This window comes from Dermacentor albipictus, chromosome 3 (assembly GCF_038994185.2).
Source record: "Dermacentor albipictus isolate Rhodes 1998 colony chromosome 3, USDA_Dalb.pri_finalv2, whole genome shotgun sequence".
Lineage (NCBI taxonomy): Eukaryota > Metazoa > Arthropoda > Arachnida > Ixodida > Ixodidae > Dermacentor > Dermacentor albipictus.
In genome coordinates, this window is record NC_091823.1 from 102,916,050 (window position 1) to 102,936,040 (window position 19,991).

At 49.0% G+C, this 19,991-nt stretch overlaps 1 protein-coding gene across 1 annotated transcript in view; it reads right to left on the reverse strand.

The window, feature by feature from the left end:
* LOC135913373 (vesicular glutamate transporter 3-like) overlaps window positions 1–19,719 on the reverse strand; it is a 57,840-nt gene extending 38,121 nt beyond the window's left edge. Inside the window, exons 1-2 of the mRNA XM_065445973.1 lie at window positions 19,517–19,719; window positions 14,719–14,834 (exon numbers count right to left, since the gene is read on the reverse strand). Coding sequence (XP_065302045.1) covers window positions 14,719–14,834; window positions 19,517–19,636 — 236 coding nt within the window. The 5' untranslated portion in view covers window positions 19,637–19,719. The remainder of the gene's footprint in view (window positions 1–14,718; window positions 14,835–19,516) is intronic.
* Window positions 19,720–19,991: the final 272 nt, after the last annotated feature.

Genomic DNA, 19,991 nt, shown 5'->3' on the forward strand with positions numbered 1-19,991 from the left:
CCGCGTCGGCCATATCTGCGTTCGCACCACCGTCTCTTTGTCGGCGTTCCAAGCGCTTGCGTATCTACCTACTTTCCTTTACTTGCGCTTCCCCGTGGTGGCGGTCCCCTCAAAACGTCACGCGTGTCTAGTTTCCTCCGTGTTCTCGGTGTGACGGTGCCGTCATCCACGCGAATGTATATAAAACATCACGGTAAATGAACTCGTGCCTTTGTTCGAAATTCTGTCACCTACGTCATCATCATCATCATCAGCCTGGTTACGCCCACTGCAGGGCAAAGGCCTCTCCCATATTTCTCCAACAACCCCGGTCATGTACTAATTGTGGCCATGCCGTCCCTGCAAACTTCTTAATCTCATCCGCCCACCTAACTTTCTGCCGTCCCCTGCTACACTTCCCTTCCCTTGGAATCCAGTCCGTAACCCTTAATGACCATCGGTTATGTTCCCTCCTCATTACATGTCCTGCCCATGCCCATTTCTTTTTCTTGATTTCAACTAAGATGTCATTAACTCGCGTTTGTTCCCTCACCCAATCTGCTCTTTTCTTATCCATTAACGTTACACCTATCATTCTTCTTTCCATAGCTCGTTGCGTCGTCCTCAATTTCAGTAGAACCCTTTTCGTAATCCTCCAGGTTTCTGCCCCGTAGGTGAGTACTGGTAAGACACAGCTATTATACACTTTTCTCTTGAAGGATAATGGCAACCTGCTGTTCATGATCTGAGAATGCCTGCCAAACGCACCCCAGCCCATTCTTATTCTTCTGATTATTTCCGTCTCATGATCCGGATGCGCAGTCACTACCTGCCCTAAGTAGATGTATTCCCTTACGACTTCCAGTGCCTCGCTGCCTATTGTAAATTGGTGTTCTCTTCCGAGACTGTTAAACATTACTTTAGTTTTCTGCCGATTAATTTTTAGACCCACTCTCCTGCTTTGCCTCTCCAGGTCAGTGAGCATGCATTGCAGTTGGTCCCCTGAGATACTAAGCAAGGCAATATCATCAGCGAAACGCAAGTTACTAAGGTATTCTCGATTAACTTTTATCCCCATTTCTTCCCAATCCAGGTCTCTGAATACGTCCTGTAAACACGCTGTGAATAGCATTGGAGAGATCGTATCTCCCTGCCTGACTCCTTTCTTTATTGGGATTTCGTTGCTTTCTTTATGGAGGACTACGGTGGCTGTGGAGCCGCTATACGTTCTTTTCTGTATCTTTCAGTATTTTTACATACGGCTCGTCTACACCCTGATTCCGTAATGCCTCCATGACTACTGAGGTTTCGACAGAATCAAATGCTTTCTCGTAATCAATGAAAGCTATATATAAGGGTTGGTTATATTCGGCACATTTCTCTATCACCTGATTGATAGTGTGAATATGATCTATTGTTGAATAGCCTTTACGGAATCCTGCCTGGTCCTTTGGTTGACAGAAGTCTAAGGTGTTCCTGATTCTATTTGCAATTACCTTAGTAAACACTTTGTAGGCGACGGACAGTAAGCTGATTGGTCTATAATTTTTCAAATCTTTGGCATCCCCTTTCTTATGGATTAGTATTATGTTAGCGTTTTTCTAAGATTCCGGTACGCTCGACGTTATGAGGCATTGCGTATACAGGATGGCCAGTATACAGGGTGGCCACGTGTCGTGCACTAAACAGTAACCGGCTTCACTGGTCAACCACTTTAAAAGAGTGAAACGGCTCATGATTTTAAGGCGAAAGCCTTAAGTGGCTCGTAAACCCCAAATAGTCTGGAAAATGCGGCGTGCAGTACAGAAAGTCATGCGAGGGCGCATCGCGCAGGCACGCGCTCATGCAACTACTCGCGTTTGCTGTCATCTTCGTCCACAGCTGGCTGCGATGTCGCTCACTATGCCAAAAGAAAGACACAGTTAATTAAAATGGAGTTAATTAAGGCACTCCAACAAACGACCTTTGGTGCAAGTTGAACCTACGGCCTTTGGTGTTAAGAGGAAGTAAATTAAGGCGCAGTTAATTAATGTAAACCCAATTAAGGGCCTCAAACCGACGACTTTTGGTAGGATTCGCACCCTCGACCTTTGGTGGGAGTGGAAACCACGACTTTTAGTGCTAATTAGGGCGAAGCTAATGGTAAGGCAAGCTGTAAGGTGCCTCGATATTGCTACGGAGCAGCCGCCACAGTGAGGCTGTACTGTGGAGGAAGAAGACGACGTGGGCCCACTTGATATAGTGTTTTGGCTGAGTATCGGGTGGTTTAAGGTGTCTCAATAAGCGTATTTTAGTTCCTGGTTGATTGGCATTCCTTGCGTCAGCCGTCTTGAGCTGATGTCGACCAGTTCTCCTGGCCAGGCGCGATCCGCCTGGTCAGCATCCCTGCCACCTAATGAATTGCCCATAGAATTATTTTTTCGCAGCGGCGTCAGCACCATTCCTGTGGCGCTTGTGCCTACCAATGGAGGCTCCATCAGGATCACGAATCCTCAGGCTGTACAGAAGGCACTCAAGGCCACGTCTAACCACTTCCAGACCATCACTGATGTACGAGCGTTCGGACGGGGAGGTATAGTGTGTCGTTCACCCGACCAGACCTGTGTAGAAGACCTCTTGAAATGCACTTCATTCGCTTCCACCCCGGTGAGTGCTTTTATTCCGCCTCACCTTGCGTGCACCAAGGGTCTTGTACGGGGCGTAGACTCCCGATTAAGTCCTACTGAAACCCTGGACAAGCTATCCGCAGCAGGCGTCATTGCCATCTACCGTTGCAATCGACTGGCCAATAACGAGAGGGTTCCGACAGAATCTGTTATTGCAACGTTTGTGGGCACATCATGTCCATCTGAAATAAAGGTGTGGCCTCTTGTGTTCCGTGTAGAGCCGCTTGCGTCACGTCCAATCCAGTGTAAGAATTGTTGGAGATTCGGGCACAGTGCAGGAGGATGTAAGTCTAGCTTGCGTTGCCGCACCTGTGGGGATGGCCATTCTTCAAGTGAATGCTCTACTCAATCTCAAAAGTGCTGCCTCTGTGGGGGAGAACACCCAGCAGACTATTCGAACTGCTCAGCTCGCGCTCAAGAAATACAAATTCTTGAAATAATCGACCGCCGTCGTTGCTCCCGAAGAGATGCAATTTCAGTTATCAAAGACAGGGCCTTCGGATACTCTGGTGTTACAGCGCGCAACACTCCGAGCATGGATCTTAACCTCTCAGAAGCAATTGACTCTGCTGTGGAAAAAGCAATGGCTAAAGCGATGGATAAATTGATATCCAGTCTCTCTGACTGCTTAGCGCAAATCATTTCCAGTCACATGATGCAAATAATGCAGCCAACTAGGACACCAATGCAGTGCCCAGTATCTAACGCCACACCTCGAACGCCTAGCAACGCGGTAGAGACGCCTTCCACAGTTGAAGAATATTCCACAGACACTACTGCGCTAGTCCAAACACGCGAGGATGAGCCCTCTTATTCAGACACTGTTATTGTCACAGACATGGAACTTGACACTCGAGCTCCCAAACGTATGGGGTCCCCAATTTCAAAAACTATGAAACCAAAATCGAAAAAGAGTCAACCAACTCCTGTGCTTACAGAAAGTATTCTAAAGGCGGCAGTTGCCGCTGCTGTGCGTTCAACACCATTGGACAGTTGAAAGTGCTGCAGTGGAACTGTCGTTCTATATTTTTAGCTTCAACAGATTTATCTTGCCTATCTATTCAATTCAATCCAGATATCTTACTTCTTCAAGAAACGTGGCTTTCACCAGAGAAAAATTTTCATTTAAAAGGTTTTCGGTCCTTCCGATTAGATAGAGACTCGCGAGGTGGAGGATTAATGATACTTGTTTCCAGTAAAATTTGTCACAAGGCAAAAATTTCTTTTCAAATCATGGACTGCGACTGTGAAATTTTGGCCATAGATTTATGTCTCCCAGGATACCATCCATTTTCAATTATAAATGCTTATTTCCCCATCGGTGTGCAATGTACGCGTCAACTTGATAGGGCTGTGGCTGCATGTAGAAAAGAAATTTTGTTTGTAGGGGATTTTAATTCACATCACGTGTCGTGGGGACAAAAAACAGATTTGTGTGGTAAGCGACTTTGGGAGTGGTCTATTGATAGTCACCTTTCATGTCAGAACACAGGACAAGTAACGTTTGTTAGAGGACCCTTCCGTTCAGTGTTAGATTCGACATTTTGTAGCGCTGGCATTAAGGTGTTGTCGTGGGTAGCGGTTGAATCAGCAACCAACAGCGATCATCTTCCTGTGTCATTTGAAATCAATTGTCAAATAACATCTTTAGATTACAAGGCATGCACATTTATGGACCATACGAAATTTAAGACTTTCTTGCGTTCTGCCGTTTCGAAACTTGCCAATGCCAATGATAAGGAAATCGCTTCAACCATTTGCTCAATTCTAGAGGATTCCCGGAAGCAAGCTGAATTTGTCATCCCTTCGGCTCAAGGCACCGCTTATCGTTGGTGGAATAATGAGTGTACGCGGGACTATAGAAAAAGAAAGGCCGCTTGGAAAACGCTTCTGCATAATCAGTGCCCGACCAATTGGAAAAATTATCAGTTTTATTCTGGTGTATTTAAGCGTACTGTTAATCGAGCCAAAGAGGAATACGATATTAGACATTACGATTATCTATCTAATTCAAAAATAAGCGTGCTTTATTTTCATTCCTTCGAGCTAGAAAGGTGCTACCAACACCCTTAACATTAGATTCAATTGTTTTGACCCCGCAGGAACTGAGCGCCTCCCTAGAAGGGATTGCCGAAGGCTTAGAAAATCGATTTACGGCCAGGCTTCCGGCTATTCATTCTACATTAGGTCCTTGGGATGACTTTACTCCAATTTCCTTAGCTGAACTAAATGAGACTTCACTATGTTTACCGAATTCAGCCCCTGGCCCTGATGGCGTCACAAATGCAATGTTAAAAATATTGTTACAGGAATCGCCTAGCGTTCTTTTAGACCTGGTGAATTATTCAATTAAATATGCATGGATTCCGTTGCACTGGAAGCTTGCCAAGGTAATATTGATGCTTAAGAAACAAGAAGGCAGGTATGTATTAGAGAACATTAGGCCCATTGCGCTTACATCAAACGTAGTAAAATTCATTGAGAGGCTCCTTCACCGTCGCATCATGAAATTTGTTAATGATAATTCCCTTCTTAGTCCCTGTCAGATTGGTTTCAGGGCCGGCTGCTCCATCTGGCATGCCCACGTCGACTTAGAAAGCCGAATACAACTCGCTCGACGTCATAGGCAATACGCTGCCTTAGTGACGCTCGATATCGCTAAAGCATACGACACTGTGGAGCACACAATATTGATCAATCGGTTAACTTCCTGTGGTGTTCCTGGGTATATAGTAGCGTGGATTCGGTCATTCTTAGGTGAAAGAGAATTCTATTGCTACGCAAGCGGCGTTTCTTCTTCTAGACACAAACAAACGAGAGGCGTACCGCAAGGCTCAGTTCTTTCCCCGGTACTTTTTAATATTCTCATGAGCACATTACCTTGTCATCAAGAAATAACTACTTATGTTTATGCAGACGATATTGCGTTTTTTGCATCTGCAAACGACATCCACACGCTATACCAACGGCTGCAAACTTACCTTTATGATCTGGAGAGGTGGTTAGATACTAGTCACTTCACCCTCAATGCCAGCAAATGTGCTGTTCTCGTATTTCCGATACGTGACATAGTGCACATTTCATTGTCTTACCACCTTCAAGACATACCACAGGTGGAATCTGTTAAATACCTCGGAATTATTTATAATGCCTCTCTCAACTGGCGCTCACACATAGATCATTTGACTGGGAAAGGTACCCGTGCAATTGGCATATTGCGTAGGCTGAGCAGTCGTCGAATAGGATTGAGAAGAGATACACTCCTAATGATATACCGTATGTACGTTCGTCCTGTACTAGAATTTGGTTGCGTGCTCTTCTCTGGAGCTCCAGCCTACATGTCCCGTCCTCTAATCCTCTTAGAAAGAGAAGCATTACGTCTGTGTTTAGGTCTTCCTAAATTTGTTGCAAATTCTATTCTTTATCTAGAATCCCGTGTTCCGCCACTTCCGTGCAGGTTCCGGCTTCTGACGGTGCAGACGTTCTTAAGGATTTACGAATCACCACTGCGTCATCCCCAAATAATCTTTATTTCACAACCTGCTTTGTTTTTCGGTGTCATCTGGCCGCGACTACATAATCCGCAAATTATATTTGTCCAAAAATTACTTGACTCTTTGGGCGTGCGCATATGCGATGTTCTTCCTATTACCGACAGAGCTGTTGCCACGGATATTCAATTTGATGACATCTTTCCTAATAACGCAAAATTACTTCCACACCATATTCTAGACGGTATATTGCAAGATCATCTGAAAAACCTTCAAACAAACGTTGTAATTGCTACAGATGCTTCACAATGTGAAGAAAAGTCAGGTGTAGGAATTTTTTCCCCGATTCTCGATTGGACATTTTCTCTTCGACTGCCAGATTTCATACCGATTTTTTTAGCCGAATTCATGGCCGTGGTGCTGGCATTACGCAAATTAGGACCATCAATTACGTCAGCCGTGATAGTCACTGATTCTTTATCACTGTGCTCATCCCTTACTGCTTCTAGTGATTCTCGCGTGATGAGGACATTTCAATCATTGGTACCTGCTTACTTGAGAAGCGTGCGTTTGATTTGGGTGCCTGGCCATAAAGGACTAATCATTAATGAAATTGCAGACTCTCTAGCCAAGGCATCGATAAGTGGCCCGATTCTTCCTTGCTGCCCTTTGACTGCTTATGTTACTGCAGCTAGATTTCGCAGGAGTATCATTATACAGTCAGTGTCAGGCTCCGCAATTACTAACTCTGCGGATTACGGACATCTCCTGCACCCTTGGAACAGAGATTTTTGCCGAACACGGAAAATTGAAGTGTCTATCACGAAGCTGCGCTGCCGTATACCTGCATTGAACTTCTACCTCCACAGGTCTGGTCTGGTCCCCTCACCATTATGCTCATTCTGTGGCGAAGCGGAGACAATCGACCATTTCTTGTTGTCTTGCAGACGTTTTTCTATTATAAGAAAACGACTGCTTGAAATCCCGCTTCGCTCTATTGGTTTAACTTTATCAGTGCCTGTGATCCTGTCTTTTGGAGCCTACATTGTTGGGTTCAGCAACAGAAATGTTTGCTTGGCGATCCAAAATTACCTCATTGAAACCAATCGATTTCCATGTTAGATTGATCGTTCTCCCTCCCAACCATAGCTTTTTTTTTATTTCTTATCTTTTATTGATTATTATTGTTATTATTATTATTATCTTATACCCGGTTTTGATCTGATTATTTCCTTTTTTCTCCAAACACAAAACGTTTACTTTTAAACTCACACGCCCAAATTGTTAACTCCCTTGTTATCATTATTATTTTTAGGCACCTAATTAAACCGCCCGATTCTTGGCCAATCCCCCACTGTGGGTATGTGCCACGGCCACTAAGGACAACAACAACAACAACAATATTGTGTCGCCATTTTGGCCTTCCGTTAGCTTCCTTGTAAATAAGTTGTATATAGTATTGGGCTCCAGCTACACGTAACATTAATTTGGTGGAGGCGGACGTACCCCGTACCCGTCATGGAGCTTCGCAGCGGTCGCAACGGCGACAGTGCAACTTCGGCTCCGGCCGGCGGCACTTCATCTACGCAAGCGTCTCCGCCTGCAGCCCCGACCTACGTCGCCGACTCCCCCCCCTCGGGATCCTGGTGTTTTCAACGGAGTCGGCAGTCCTGATGTTGACGACTGGCTCCGCTTATACGAACGTGTCAGCACCAGTCACAGGTGGGATCCGACTATTATGCTTGCGAACGTTCTTTTCTACCTCGACGGAGCTCCACTTGCATGGTTCCAGACTCACGAAGAGGAGATCTCGAGCTGGGATCTCTTCAAAGAGAAGCTCCGCGACCTCTTTGGCAATCCGTTCGGTCGTCAAGTCAATGCCAAGAAAGCCCTTGCCACACGTGTACAGAGGTCGACCGAGTCCTACGTGTCGTACATTCTCGACGTCTTGGCCCTTTGTGCCAAGGCTGACCCGACCATGTCTGAGGACGATAAGGTTAATCACGTCCTTAAAGGCATTGCTGACGACGCCTTCAATTTACTGGTGTTTACGAACGTCACCAGCATCGATGCGATCCTCAAGGAGTGCCGCCGTCTCGAGCATGCTAAATGCCGCCGGGTATCCCAGCACATCACGCGACTTTCCAACACAGCTGCTACGTCATCCTGTGACGACCTCTTCCACCAGCCGTCACGATGTGACAACTTGACCCGCATCATTCATCGTGAGGTCGAAGCGGCACAACCGGCGGCCCCTTCTTTCACCTCACCTGATCATTCTCCGGTGACAATCTCCTTGATCCAGGCCGTCGTCCGTCAAGAGTTGTCCAACGTCGGCCTGCAATCCATTCGTTCCATACGCTCGGAACCTTTTTCTCCCCGCACGTCCCCACCGCGTTCTTACTTCTCTTACGGACAGCGCAACCCCTCCGAATGGCGAACCGTGGACGACAAGCCGATATGTTTTAACTGCCGACGCATTGGACATGTCGGTCGCCACTGCCGCAGCCGCTGGATTTCTCCGATACGCTATTCTCCCGATTTCCACCCTCGCCCCTCTAGCGCGTCCTTTTCCTTCGCCCGTCTATGCCCGCTCCATCATCTGAGCCTGCGACACCTTTGACACGACGCCGCTACTCCCGCTCGCCTTCTTCCTCCCGTCGTCAATCTCGTTCACCCCCGTCACGCCGTGCTCCTTCTCCGACCTACTCGCCGCACCCCCGACCGAAAACTAGACAGTGCAGCTTCTGGAGGTGATGCTGCAAAGACAACATTGGCTCGAAATCCTCGCTTCACCTTACCCACGAACAAGAATTTTTTGGACGTTCTCGTCGACAATGTTCCTGTGTGCGCGTTGATTGACACCAGGGCGCATGTGTCCATTATGAGTGCTGCTCTTCGCCGTCGGCTCAAGAAAGTTCTGATGCCCGCCCCGAACCGATTTGTACAAGTCGCTGACGGAGGGACTGCCGCTATTGTTGGCATATGTGCTCTGCCCAACTCACCACTGCTGAGAGACACACCGTCGTCCTCTTCACCATCATCGAGCATTGCCCTCACGAACTCATTCTCGGTCTGGATTTCCTTGCCAATCATTCGGCCCTCATTGACTGTTCGGCAGGCTCACTTCGCCTTGACTTGCCTGTTCTTGCCGACCCTGTGGACCTGCCTTCAAGCCATTTGAGCTGCATGGATTTTATTCGCCTACCACCTCAATCTGTGACGCACGTTGACTTGTTGTCCTCACCAGCTGTACCTGACGGTAATTACGTGGTCGCACCAATTCCGGCAGTTATGCTTGCACATGGTGTTACCATGCCGCACACTGTGCTGACAATTACTGGCAACCGCACCTGCCTTCCCGTTGTCAATTGCGCGCTAACCACTCAAGTTCTGCCTCAGGGGATTTCATTGGCTATAATTAGCGCTTTGGACGATGATGAGATCGAGCCATTCACAGCGGAAGATCGTCACCGCTCAGCCCATACCGTGACGTCATCGCAAGGTACTGACGTCGACATTGAGAAGATGGTTTCCTCTGACCTTACACCTGTTCAAGCTGAAGCCCTTTGCCGCGTTCTCGACGGCTATCGCGACATTTTTTACTTTGACAATCGACCCTTAGGTCAAACGTCCGTCGTGACCCATCGCAGAAACACTGGCGATGCGAACCCTGTATATTCACCGACGTCCATATTGTGTTTCTGCGTCCGAACGAGCTGTTATCCAACACGAAGTCAAAAAGATGCTTGCAAAGGACATTATCGAGCCTTCCTGAAGTCTCTGGGCTTCTCCCGTCGTACTTGTGAAAAAGAAGAATGGAACGTGGCGTTTTTGTGTAGACTATCGCCACCTGAACAAAATCACAAAAAAGGACGTCTACCCTTTGCCACGTATTGATGACGCTCTAGACTGCTTGTACGGTGCCACCTGTTTTTCTTCTATCGACTTACGGTCCAGCTACTGGCAGATATCCGTCGGCGACATGGACCGAGAGAAGACTGCATTTATTACCACTGACGGCCTTTATCAGTTCAAGGTGATGCCTTTCGGTCTTTGTAACGCGCCCGCCACCTTCGAACGAATGATGGACTCTTTGCTTCAGGGGTTCAAATGGTCCACCTGTTTGTGCTATCTGGACGACGTCGTCGTTTATTCGCCCACATTTGACATGCATCTAGACCGTCTTTCAGCGATACTTGACGTGTTCCGCCGCGCCGGTCTCCAGTTGAATTCATCAAAATGTCACTTCAATGGCCGCCAAATCGCCGTCCTTGGACACCTCGTGGACGCCAGAGGCGTGCAACCTGATCCGGACAAAATTCGCGCCGTTACGAACTTTCCTGTTCCGAAGTCTACCAAGGACGTTCGTAGTTTCGTAATCTGTGCTCTTATTTTCGACGCTTTGTGAAGGATTTTGCGACCATCGCACGTCCTCTTACCGACCTCTTGAAGAAAGACGCCCCATTTTCTTGGGGACCTGACCATGCCGCATATTTTCCGCACCTCACTACTCTCCTTACCACACCTCCAATTCTGGCCCACTTTGACCCGTCTGCCTCAACGCAAGTTCGAACTGATGCCAGTGGTCACGGCATAGGAGCAGTGTTAGCATCACGCCAGCGTGGACATGATCGTGTTATAGCCTATGCCAGCCGACTTCTATCACCCGCTGAGCGCAATTATTCAATCGCAGAGCGCGAGTGCCTTGCTCTTGTGTGGGCTGTGGCGAAGTTTCGTCCATACTTGTACGGACGCCCCCTCTGTGTCATCACTGATCACCACGCGCTCTGCTGGCTATCCTCGCTCAAGAACCCCACGGGGCGACTCGCTCGCTGGGCGTTAGGCCTGCAAGAATATACCTTCTCCGTGGTATACAAGACAGGATGCTTGCACCAGGATGCCGATTGTTTGTCCCGCTACCCCGTCGACGAACCGGCTGATGCGAACGCCATCGCTTGCGTTTTCTCTGTGTCCCAGTTGCTTGAAATCGACAACGAGCAACGCCGCGATCCTTCATTACGAGCGCTCATCGACCATCTGCTGTCAACGCCTGGCGACGCCTCTCTCCGGATGTTGCTCCTTAAGGAGGGGACATTATACCGCCGCAATCTCGATCCACACGGCCTTGACCTTCTGCACGTAATTCCATCACACCTGCGTTCGACTGTCCTCCAACAGCTTCACGACGCTCCCTTGGCTGGACACTTGGGCGTCTCACGCACATACGACCGTGTACGCCGTCGATTCTTTTGGCCGGGTCTCGCCCGCTCCGTGCGGCGCTACGTTGCCGCTTGTGAGCCCTGTCAGCGCCGAAAGAAGCCCTGCACACCTCCAGCTGGATGTCTCCAGCCGATCGACATCCCACCGGAACCCTTTTTCCGTGTTGGTATAGACCTTCTTGGACCGTTTTCTCTCTCGGGCTCCGGAAATAAATGGGTCGCCGTCGCTACTGATTATGCTACGCGGCACGCAATCACCAGAGCCCTCCCGACAAGTTGCGCTACTGACGTTGCTGACTTTCTGCTCTATGACATCATTTTAGTGCACGGTGCTCCACGCCAATTACTTCCTGACCATGGCCTCAGCTTTCTGTCGGCAGTCGTCGAGGACATTCTCCCCTCCTGCTCGACAAAGCACAAGTTCAGCACGTCCTACCCCCCACAGACCAACGGACTCACGAAGCGCCTCAACCGGACCATCACCGACATGCTTTCAAAGTACGTTGCGACCAACCACGACGACTGGGATCTTCACTTACCATATGTAACGTTCGCGTATAATTCATCACGTCACCGGCTATTCACCAATCTATCTCCTATACGGCCGAGAAACCGCGTTGCTCTTGGACACTTTGTTGCCCTCGGCTACACGTTCAACCACTGAATACGCCAGCGACGCGATCGCACACGCCGACCACGCGCGCCAGCTCACCCACACCCGTCTCGAGGCCTCACAGGAGCGTCAGAGACGCCTCTATGATTGCCACCATCACGACGTACACTTTACTCCGGGTTCTGTGGTGCTTCTCTGGTCACCCATTCGACTTGTGGGCCTTTCCGAAAAGCTGCTGTCGCGCTACACTGGCCCATACCGTGTGGTGCGACAAGTGACCGATGTCACGTATGAAGTCATCCCCGCCGACCTATCAGCGTCATCATCGGCTGCAAGTGACACCGTTCAGGTGGCGAGACTAAAGCCACACCAGACACCTTTCACCGCGGATCTGTAGACTAAGCACCAGGACGGTGCTTCTTCTGCCGGGGGTGATGCTACGGAGCAGCCGCCCCAGTGAGGCTGTGCTGAGGAGGAAGAAGACGACGTGGCCCCGCTTGATATAGCGTCGCCATTTTGGCCTTCCGTTAGCTTCCTTGTAAATTAATTCTATATAGTATTGGGCTCCAGCTACACATAACAATATCTTCCTCGCCCTCCGCGACGGAGGACATCAAGGCACCCTAGCATGCCCATGAAAACAGCGACATCAGCATCATTACTCGGTTCAGCCATAACATATACACAATACACCTTGATGGAATTTTCCCCGAAATAACCTTCGACAACGTGGCTGACGACTCAATGTGAGCAATTATGTCTACAGTGGACCCTGACTAAAATTTCTTAGAGAAATAAAAAAAAACACGGACGCAGAGACGTAATTCCGAACATATAAAACAACGAAGTAACTTTGCTTAAACTACCCTTATTGTACACGAGAACCCAAGAATTCGACCATCTAAACGAGACTCGTTCTTGCCGGTTAGTAAATAGGGGAAGGTGGACGGGTTCAATTCCCGCTGCCGGTATGCGCTGTAGTCCATGTTGGCCCGCTGGTAGAGTGAGTCCCATGCGGCCCAGGTTAGTTGCGCTCCTGCTCGCGATGAACGCCGCACGAAAAAGCATCCTGGGGAGGTCAGGACCAGTGTCCTTAAGGAGGGTGATAGATCTTCCCCGATATAGCCAACTCAGTTTCGTGGATTTGGTTGGATGTGGACGTGGATGTGGACGTGGTTAGCGGACTCGTGGGTTGCTAGGGAAAGCCACTCTCCAATTTCGCTGTGGATACAATCGGCGCTATTTATAGTGGACGTACGTTATTGCTGCTCAGAAGAACCACAGTTTACAAAGTTATTTTTAGAGCACAGCTCACCCGTTCCTGCGTTGGGCGACACCCTCGGATTTCGCGTAATCGGAAAAATGCCGCTGTGGAGGACAAAAGACGCCGATAGCTAAGAGAAATAGCGAATTTCGCAACATCGACGTGACTTACCATATAGCATCAGAAAGTCGTGCAAGCAGCCGCGCTGTTATATTTTCTTTCCTTCTTTTCTTTATCATTCTCGCTTTGCCCACCTTCCAAGCCCTATGACAACCTATCGCAGGGTAACAAACCGGAAACTCGATAGCGTCTTGTTAACCCATCTGCCTTTCCACTCTCTGTCTCTCTCTCTCTTTCTCGCTAGCTTTGGCGACTTTTTTGTCTGTTTAGCGACGATTTTTATTGCGAAAGCAATTACATGGTCACTCCAGGCACATTTCGGGCGTCGGCGTTGCTGTGGTGCTCCGTATAAAGTCCAAGTGCGATAACACCGCTGCCACGCGCCGTATGCTACAGGTGCGAGAAAGCGTGCGAGGTTGAAGCGTGCGAGGATGGTGGCTCGATCCCACTGGCACAAGGGTAGAAGGTGGGGAGTGAGCACGCCGTTTTCCACCGCGCGCAACGCACCGCGGTGTGCGCGTGTATCGGGGGCTCTCCTACACCCGAGCGCTCCCTCACAGCTCGTGACCCTTCAGACTTCCAAAAGCTCTCGCGCGACAGCAAGTGCCGCTAAGCTCTGTTATTATTCGAAGGCGAACAGGAAACTTATTTCGTTATGCAGGTAAACCAGCCAGGTTACAGTCGACAGGTTTCATCTACTGATCACCCATTTACATTTTATAGCGGCATCTGTAAAGCAATAAACGCACCGCATGTCCATATAGAAACCGAAATCCACCCAGCGTTGTTGCCCATTGCCTATTTTCGTAACCTCCGCAGTAGCCCTAAGTGGTTAGTGATAGTTGACGAACTAGTCACTCTACTTTTGCAAATGCCGTGCCTAATACTTACAAGTTTGTTAAAGCTACGGGCGCATCAGACAGACAGACAGACAGACATCAGAGATTTTTGTTTACTGGTGGTGCTTGGCGATGAACCCGCTCCATGACTTGGCTGCGTGACAGCACGATTCCTTTGCATCAATGTCCTCGCGTACGAAACTGCCCCAAAAGGCACAACAGATATAACACGGATGTTTTCCGACCCACATGTGTCCATCAAGGACACAAATGGCAAGGAAGGCTAGGCGCAGACATAAACCGAGGAGTAAAAAAAAGAACAGTTGCCCGCGTTCGTTTCACCATTGCCTCCGAGATCACACTGACCTTACGTTGGTGCGCAAGGTGCACTGGTGCGATCTCGGAGGCCACGGCTTCAGGCTAACAGCGCCCACGGGTGTGACAATGCAGCTCAAGCTAACATTATTTTGGAAGACGCTTGGGTTATGCCTAGCGAAAGCAAAGTGAGCCCAGTGAACACGTACCTGTTGGCGCCGTAGCCGACACTGACCAGGGAGGCTGGCAGCAACGAAAGCAGGAGACCCACCAGGTGAGAGTAGACGAAAGGCTCCTTCTGTTGGTACGGGAAGTAGTCCTTCCACTGCAACATGCGCACAAAACTCCATCAATAACGATGCCCAATCTGCCACCCAGGAACGGTCAATTTTATGCCGTCGTCGCAACGTGCACCCTCGATGGTATCTAATTTCGCAAAAAATCGTGCACTTTGCTTTTTTGTTCACTTAGGCTATTCCCATAAAGCTGAAACTGAAAGGACTTGCGATACCAAGTTCAGGCGTCTCTTGTTCACCGTAATACGGAGATACGTGCCCTTGCTTTTAAAGTGGTGCACATTGTCCCGCCCGTCGACGAACTTGCGCTTAGAAAGCGCACTTGCTACCCGCCTTGGTTACGCTCTGTGTTTTCGTAGGCACTTTATTGTGGCGCCATCTAGCATGCACCCGACAAATACCGGCTGTTGATAGGGAGATCTTGTTGTGCTTCGCTAAGCATTGGGCCGCATTTTTTCCTACCTTTTTAGACATATGACACACAAGAGGCTTAAGAAAAGATGACGCGAATCCGTGCGAATAAGTTCACCCCCAAAATTAAAAATTTATGACAAGTAAAACGTCAGCTCAGCGCACTTTCTCGGAGGCGTATGAGACACACACGTGGCATTAAGAAATAGTGCAAACACTAAGTATAGCTCGATATCACAACTAGAAACACGGCTGCTAACTGGGTCAGTTACTGATCTGGAGATTGAAAAGTCGGTGATTACTATTTTCTACCTGGAAGATTTGATTGCCGCTCTACTTCAGCTCAAATGAGCATTGGTGATTTCATTGACAGTGCTTCTCAATGGCTATTTAGTCAAGCATGCGGAACACCGGTAATTTTTATCATTTGGTAGAACAGCACTCACAAGATAAAACACATAAAGGACGCAGGCGACACGCAGCAGTATGGATACTCAGCAACTAAACCGGATGCTAATGCCTTTTGTATGCGAAAGCGTCCAACGGCTCATTGAGCCGGCATCCGGCGTCTGTAGCAGGAAAACGGCACCTAAATTCACATTGGCTGCGACTCCATGGCACGAGCGCGCCTTGAGGGAGTAGAGCGGGCGAAAGGGTGCGCATGATGCCGCAGTAGCACGCTAGGTGTTGCGTTTGTCACGCCTACGTTGACACTGAGATAAAACAGCGCCAATTCCATAGCCACTAGTATCTGTGCGGACCTTTGTTGGAGCAGATGGGTCGAAGTGAGTAAGAATTGGTGGAGTAGTGAGCAGGGCGATAAGCAGTTGGAGGGCAGCAGCTTGGTCAGGACCCCATGAAAAGGGGGCGCCTTTTTTCAGGCGTTCAGTCAGAGGCCAAGCAATGTACGCAAAATTTCTGACAAATCGACGGAAATAAGAGCATAAGCCTACAAAGCTGCGGACGTCTTTGGTACGTCAACCAGCTGGCCGCTCTTGCGCTGACCTTCGCGACATAAAGTAAAGGGCCCCCTTCATCCGTAAGGGCGACAAACGGTCTTATTCGCGCGCAACAAAGTGGTGGAGGTGCGGGGCAGCTCGCGCATACGACGTGGGAACTTTGTGTTCAAGAGTTAAAAGCGTGTTTTGGGGACTACCGTAGACAAAAAGAAGCGTGCGGAGCAGACACTGTCGCAACGGGCGCAGCTACCAGTTGAGACATGCGCCACATATATCGAAGAAGTGGTAAAGGTGTGCAAGGTGGTCAGTGATCGCATGTTGGAAGAAGGTAAAGTTGGATATTTGCTGAACGGAATGGCTGAGGGTGTGTATAATTTTCTAATTGGAAAGGAAAGCCTCAGTTCTGTGTCCGACGTCATTGGGATTTCAGAACTTTTGAAATGCTCAAGACGCATCGGATTACGCCAAAGTTTGGTCGGTTGGCAAACGTTACGACGGTTGCCATTGTGGACACGAGCCCTGGCCTCGACCTTCCTTCGACTATCTGACAGATTGTCCGCGAGGAACCTTCCCGCCGCGAAGACATGTTGCATTCAACTGCTAACCATGATGGCGTGTACACGTCACGTGAGGCTATGATCACGCCACATTCGGCCCCTTGGCAACCGATGGTTAACGCAGCAGCCGTAGAGTACGGCGCAGCCCCACAATTGAGGATGACAACACGCCTTCCGGCTCCGCGCTATGACCAACGCGCTCAGCGCACGCCTTCTCGACGCCCGATGTATCGTCGTGACACATGCCGCGAACCAACCCACTAGACTAGGGAAAATGATATTATCCGGTTCATCGACGAACAACCAAGGTTTCGACCTCTCCCGGTGTTTGACTCCTGCGGTGTCGCGGGTCATATACCGCGGTTTTTCAACCAGCGTATGACCACGTGGTATGGCCAGCCCTCAGAATTTTCACCTGCCTCCGAACGGCCCCATGGTGCCCCGTGGCCAGCACACGTGTCATCTGGCGACGAGTATTGGCCGAGCAGCTGCCGTAATCACTCCCGGAATCGCTCCCAGGCACCTGACAGGAGTTTGACAACCCCACAGCAACGTCGTTGCTCCCCGTTCTCCTTCACCACTGCGTCGTAACACGTCCCCTTCGTCACCGGAAAACTAGCTAGCGTGGCCGATGGAGGTGAGGTCGCTGGAGACGTGCTACTGACAGAAATGATGCTTGATGCTTAAAAACAAAGTGAGCATTTTCATTCTTGCAGATAATGCGCCTGTGGTGGCTCTGGGGGAGACAGGCACAGCAGTTTCGACCATTAGTGTCTCTTTTAAAGACGTGTTAGGGCAAAACGTTTTGTTTAAATAGGACGAAGATTCAAATTTCTGTGGAGTGAGTGGCGAGCCGTTGGCGACCTATTGGTGTGTGCAGTGCTGACGTGTTTTTGGGAGGCCATGTTATAGGGAAAGAGTTTGTAATTATTCCTCGGTCTACCCATAATGCTATTTTCGGCATCGACTTCTTGCGGGAGTGGGGTGCTACTGTCGACTGCCGCACAGGGAAAGTATTCATAAGTGGTAGGATTCCATCAGGACTCCTGCAGAACCCTGTGGATCGCGAAGCTACACTGTGTTTGTGGTGATACGGTCGTACCTGCATCATCTACCGTTTCTGTTCCCGTTGTCTATTGCGGCGCCGATTCCGACAGCTTCGATGCTACCGTAGAACCGATGCACATTAACTGTGTGAAGTAGAATGTGTTGGTGCCACATTATGTGGTGTCGATCAAAGGCGGACGCACTGGCTTATGGACCGTAAACTGTTCTAAGGAGCCCTTTACACTACCAGACGGCTTGAAATTAGCCTTTGCCAGGGAACACGCGTCCTTATCAGTGGCTGAACTTACAGATATGCTGGAAGAACCTGATGGCCACAGTTCGGAAACGGCCCTTTTGTCAGTGGTAAATCGCTCAGCAATAGTGAACGGCGAACGTTAGTGGGTGTGCTTTCGAAGCAGGTTTCGGTATTCGACTTTGCGCAGGACAAAATGCCTGCAATCCCCGCGTCTCAAACACGCCATACCATGAACAGGCGTTCGGCAAATCCGATTAGACAAAAGCCATATCGAGTTTAACCATCAGAGTGCCAGATTATCAACGAACAAGTGCACGAAATGATGAAAAGTGGAGTGTACAAGAGTCAGCGAGTCCGCAGGCAACTCCAGTGATTCTTGTTAAAAAGAAAGATGGATCTTGGAGATGTTGCGTCGACCATCGCAGTTTGAATGCTGTAACAAAAAAGGACGTGTACTCACTCCCACATATTGATGACGCAATAGCCTGCCTTCAATAGACTGTCAGAATTGCTCCTAGGAATTAGATTTTAGTTTCCATAATGTTGGGGTGGCTCCAGATAGCTTTCATTTAAGGTAATTAATATATGTATTCCGTGACAGGTTCTCGCGAAAAAAAAACACACTTAGCAATTTAATACAGTCCAGAGGCTCTATCACGGCGTTACGTAAATATGAGGAAAGATTGTTAGCGACGCTATTACGAGCTATAAAAAGGACGTACTTTGTTTTATTGGTATTCAACTCTAATTAATTTGCGTTTAGCCATTCGGAAGGTTCGCGCAGCCAGTTATTCGTATTTGTTTCTAATTTTGATACATTAGTGCCAGAAAAAAACGTTGGTGTCGTCAGCATACAGGAGTATTAGCCCGCATACACGTCATGGATAAGCACATAGCGTAATTATACCTAAATATATTAGGAATCGCAGGGCAACACCGACAACAACGGCAAAACATTGCTTGCTTGGTGTGTTCATACAATTGCTATTGCAATAATCAAGATTGCTTCCCTTATTCTAGAAGACTTAGCGAAAGATTAAGCGTTGCATTTGCATTCCGTGCCAGCCAACAGTATAATTACTGTTGTAGATCGTGTGCTGCAAGGTCAAAATGCTGGCCTTCACATATACAGAACGGACTCCTCGTTTTCTCGCCTGTATACGCAGCGGTCGGCTGCTACTGAACCACTTTTCCTAGACGAAAGAATGTTTCAGCAAGCAGCCCAAGCAGATTACTCTTTTACAGAACCACTGAGCGTTAATCTAACTTTTTTTTTCGCTGTTCTCTAGCTTTGTGCGTGATGCGAATGAGGTTTCGCCAAGTATATTTACTGCCTCTACAGGGAGTACCGTCATCACCATTCCCCCACTTCCCCCATTGCCAACACCATTGTATCGACGACCGCAACATCTCAGCTCTGTCGATGGTGACTCTCCAGTGGCGCGACACACAGCTTAATGTTGACCAAAAGTCTCACAAACCTTGACGCAGTACGCCGTGTAGCTGACAGTCTGCCAGATGACCACCTGAACGCCGATAATCACAAGGGCCATCATCAAATATCGCTTTGGCACGGCCACGCAGCTGCATTTCTCGTTCATGGCTTTTCCCCCCCGTTTCTTTTTCGCGGGGTTTGTCGCGGGTGTCCGTCAACGCCAAACACGCGCACCCGGCTCCGAAGACACTCGGCCTCCCATCTGCGCATCACCGACTGAACACGCGGAGGAGCCAGGTCCGCGGCGACGTAATTCATTCTTGGCGGCATTGTTGTTCCACGTACGTACTACAGCACGCCCGCATCGCCGACGCAGCTAGTTCTCACGACAGGCGCGCCTCTGGCCTGCGGTTCGTCATCTTCCACGTGGGCCCTTTGTTCGTCTTCCTTCGCATTGCTGCACATTCACCGAGGTGCAGTGCGAGCTTCTCGGTAGTTTCTTGCTCGCATACATTGGTTTC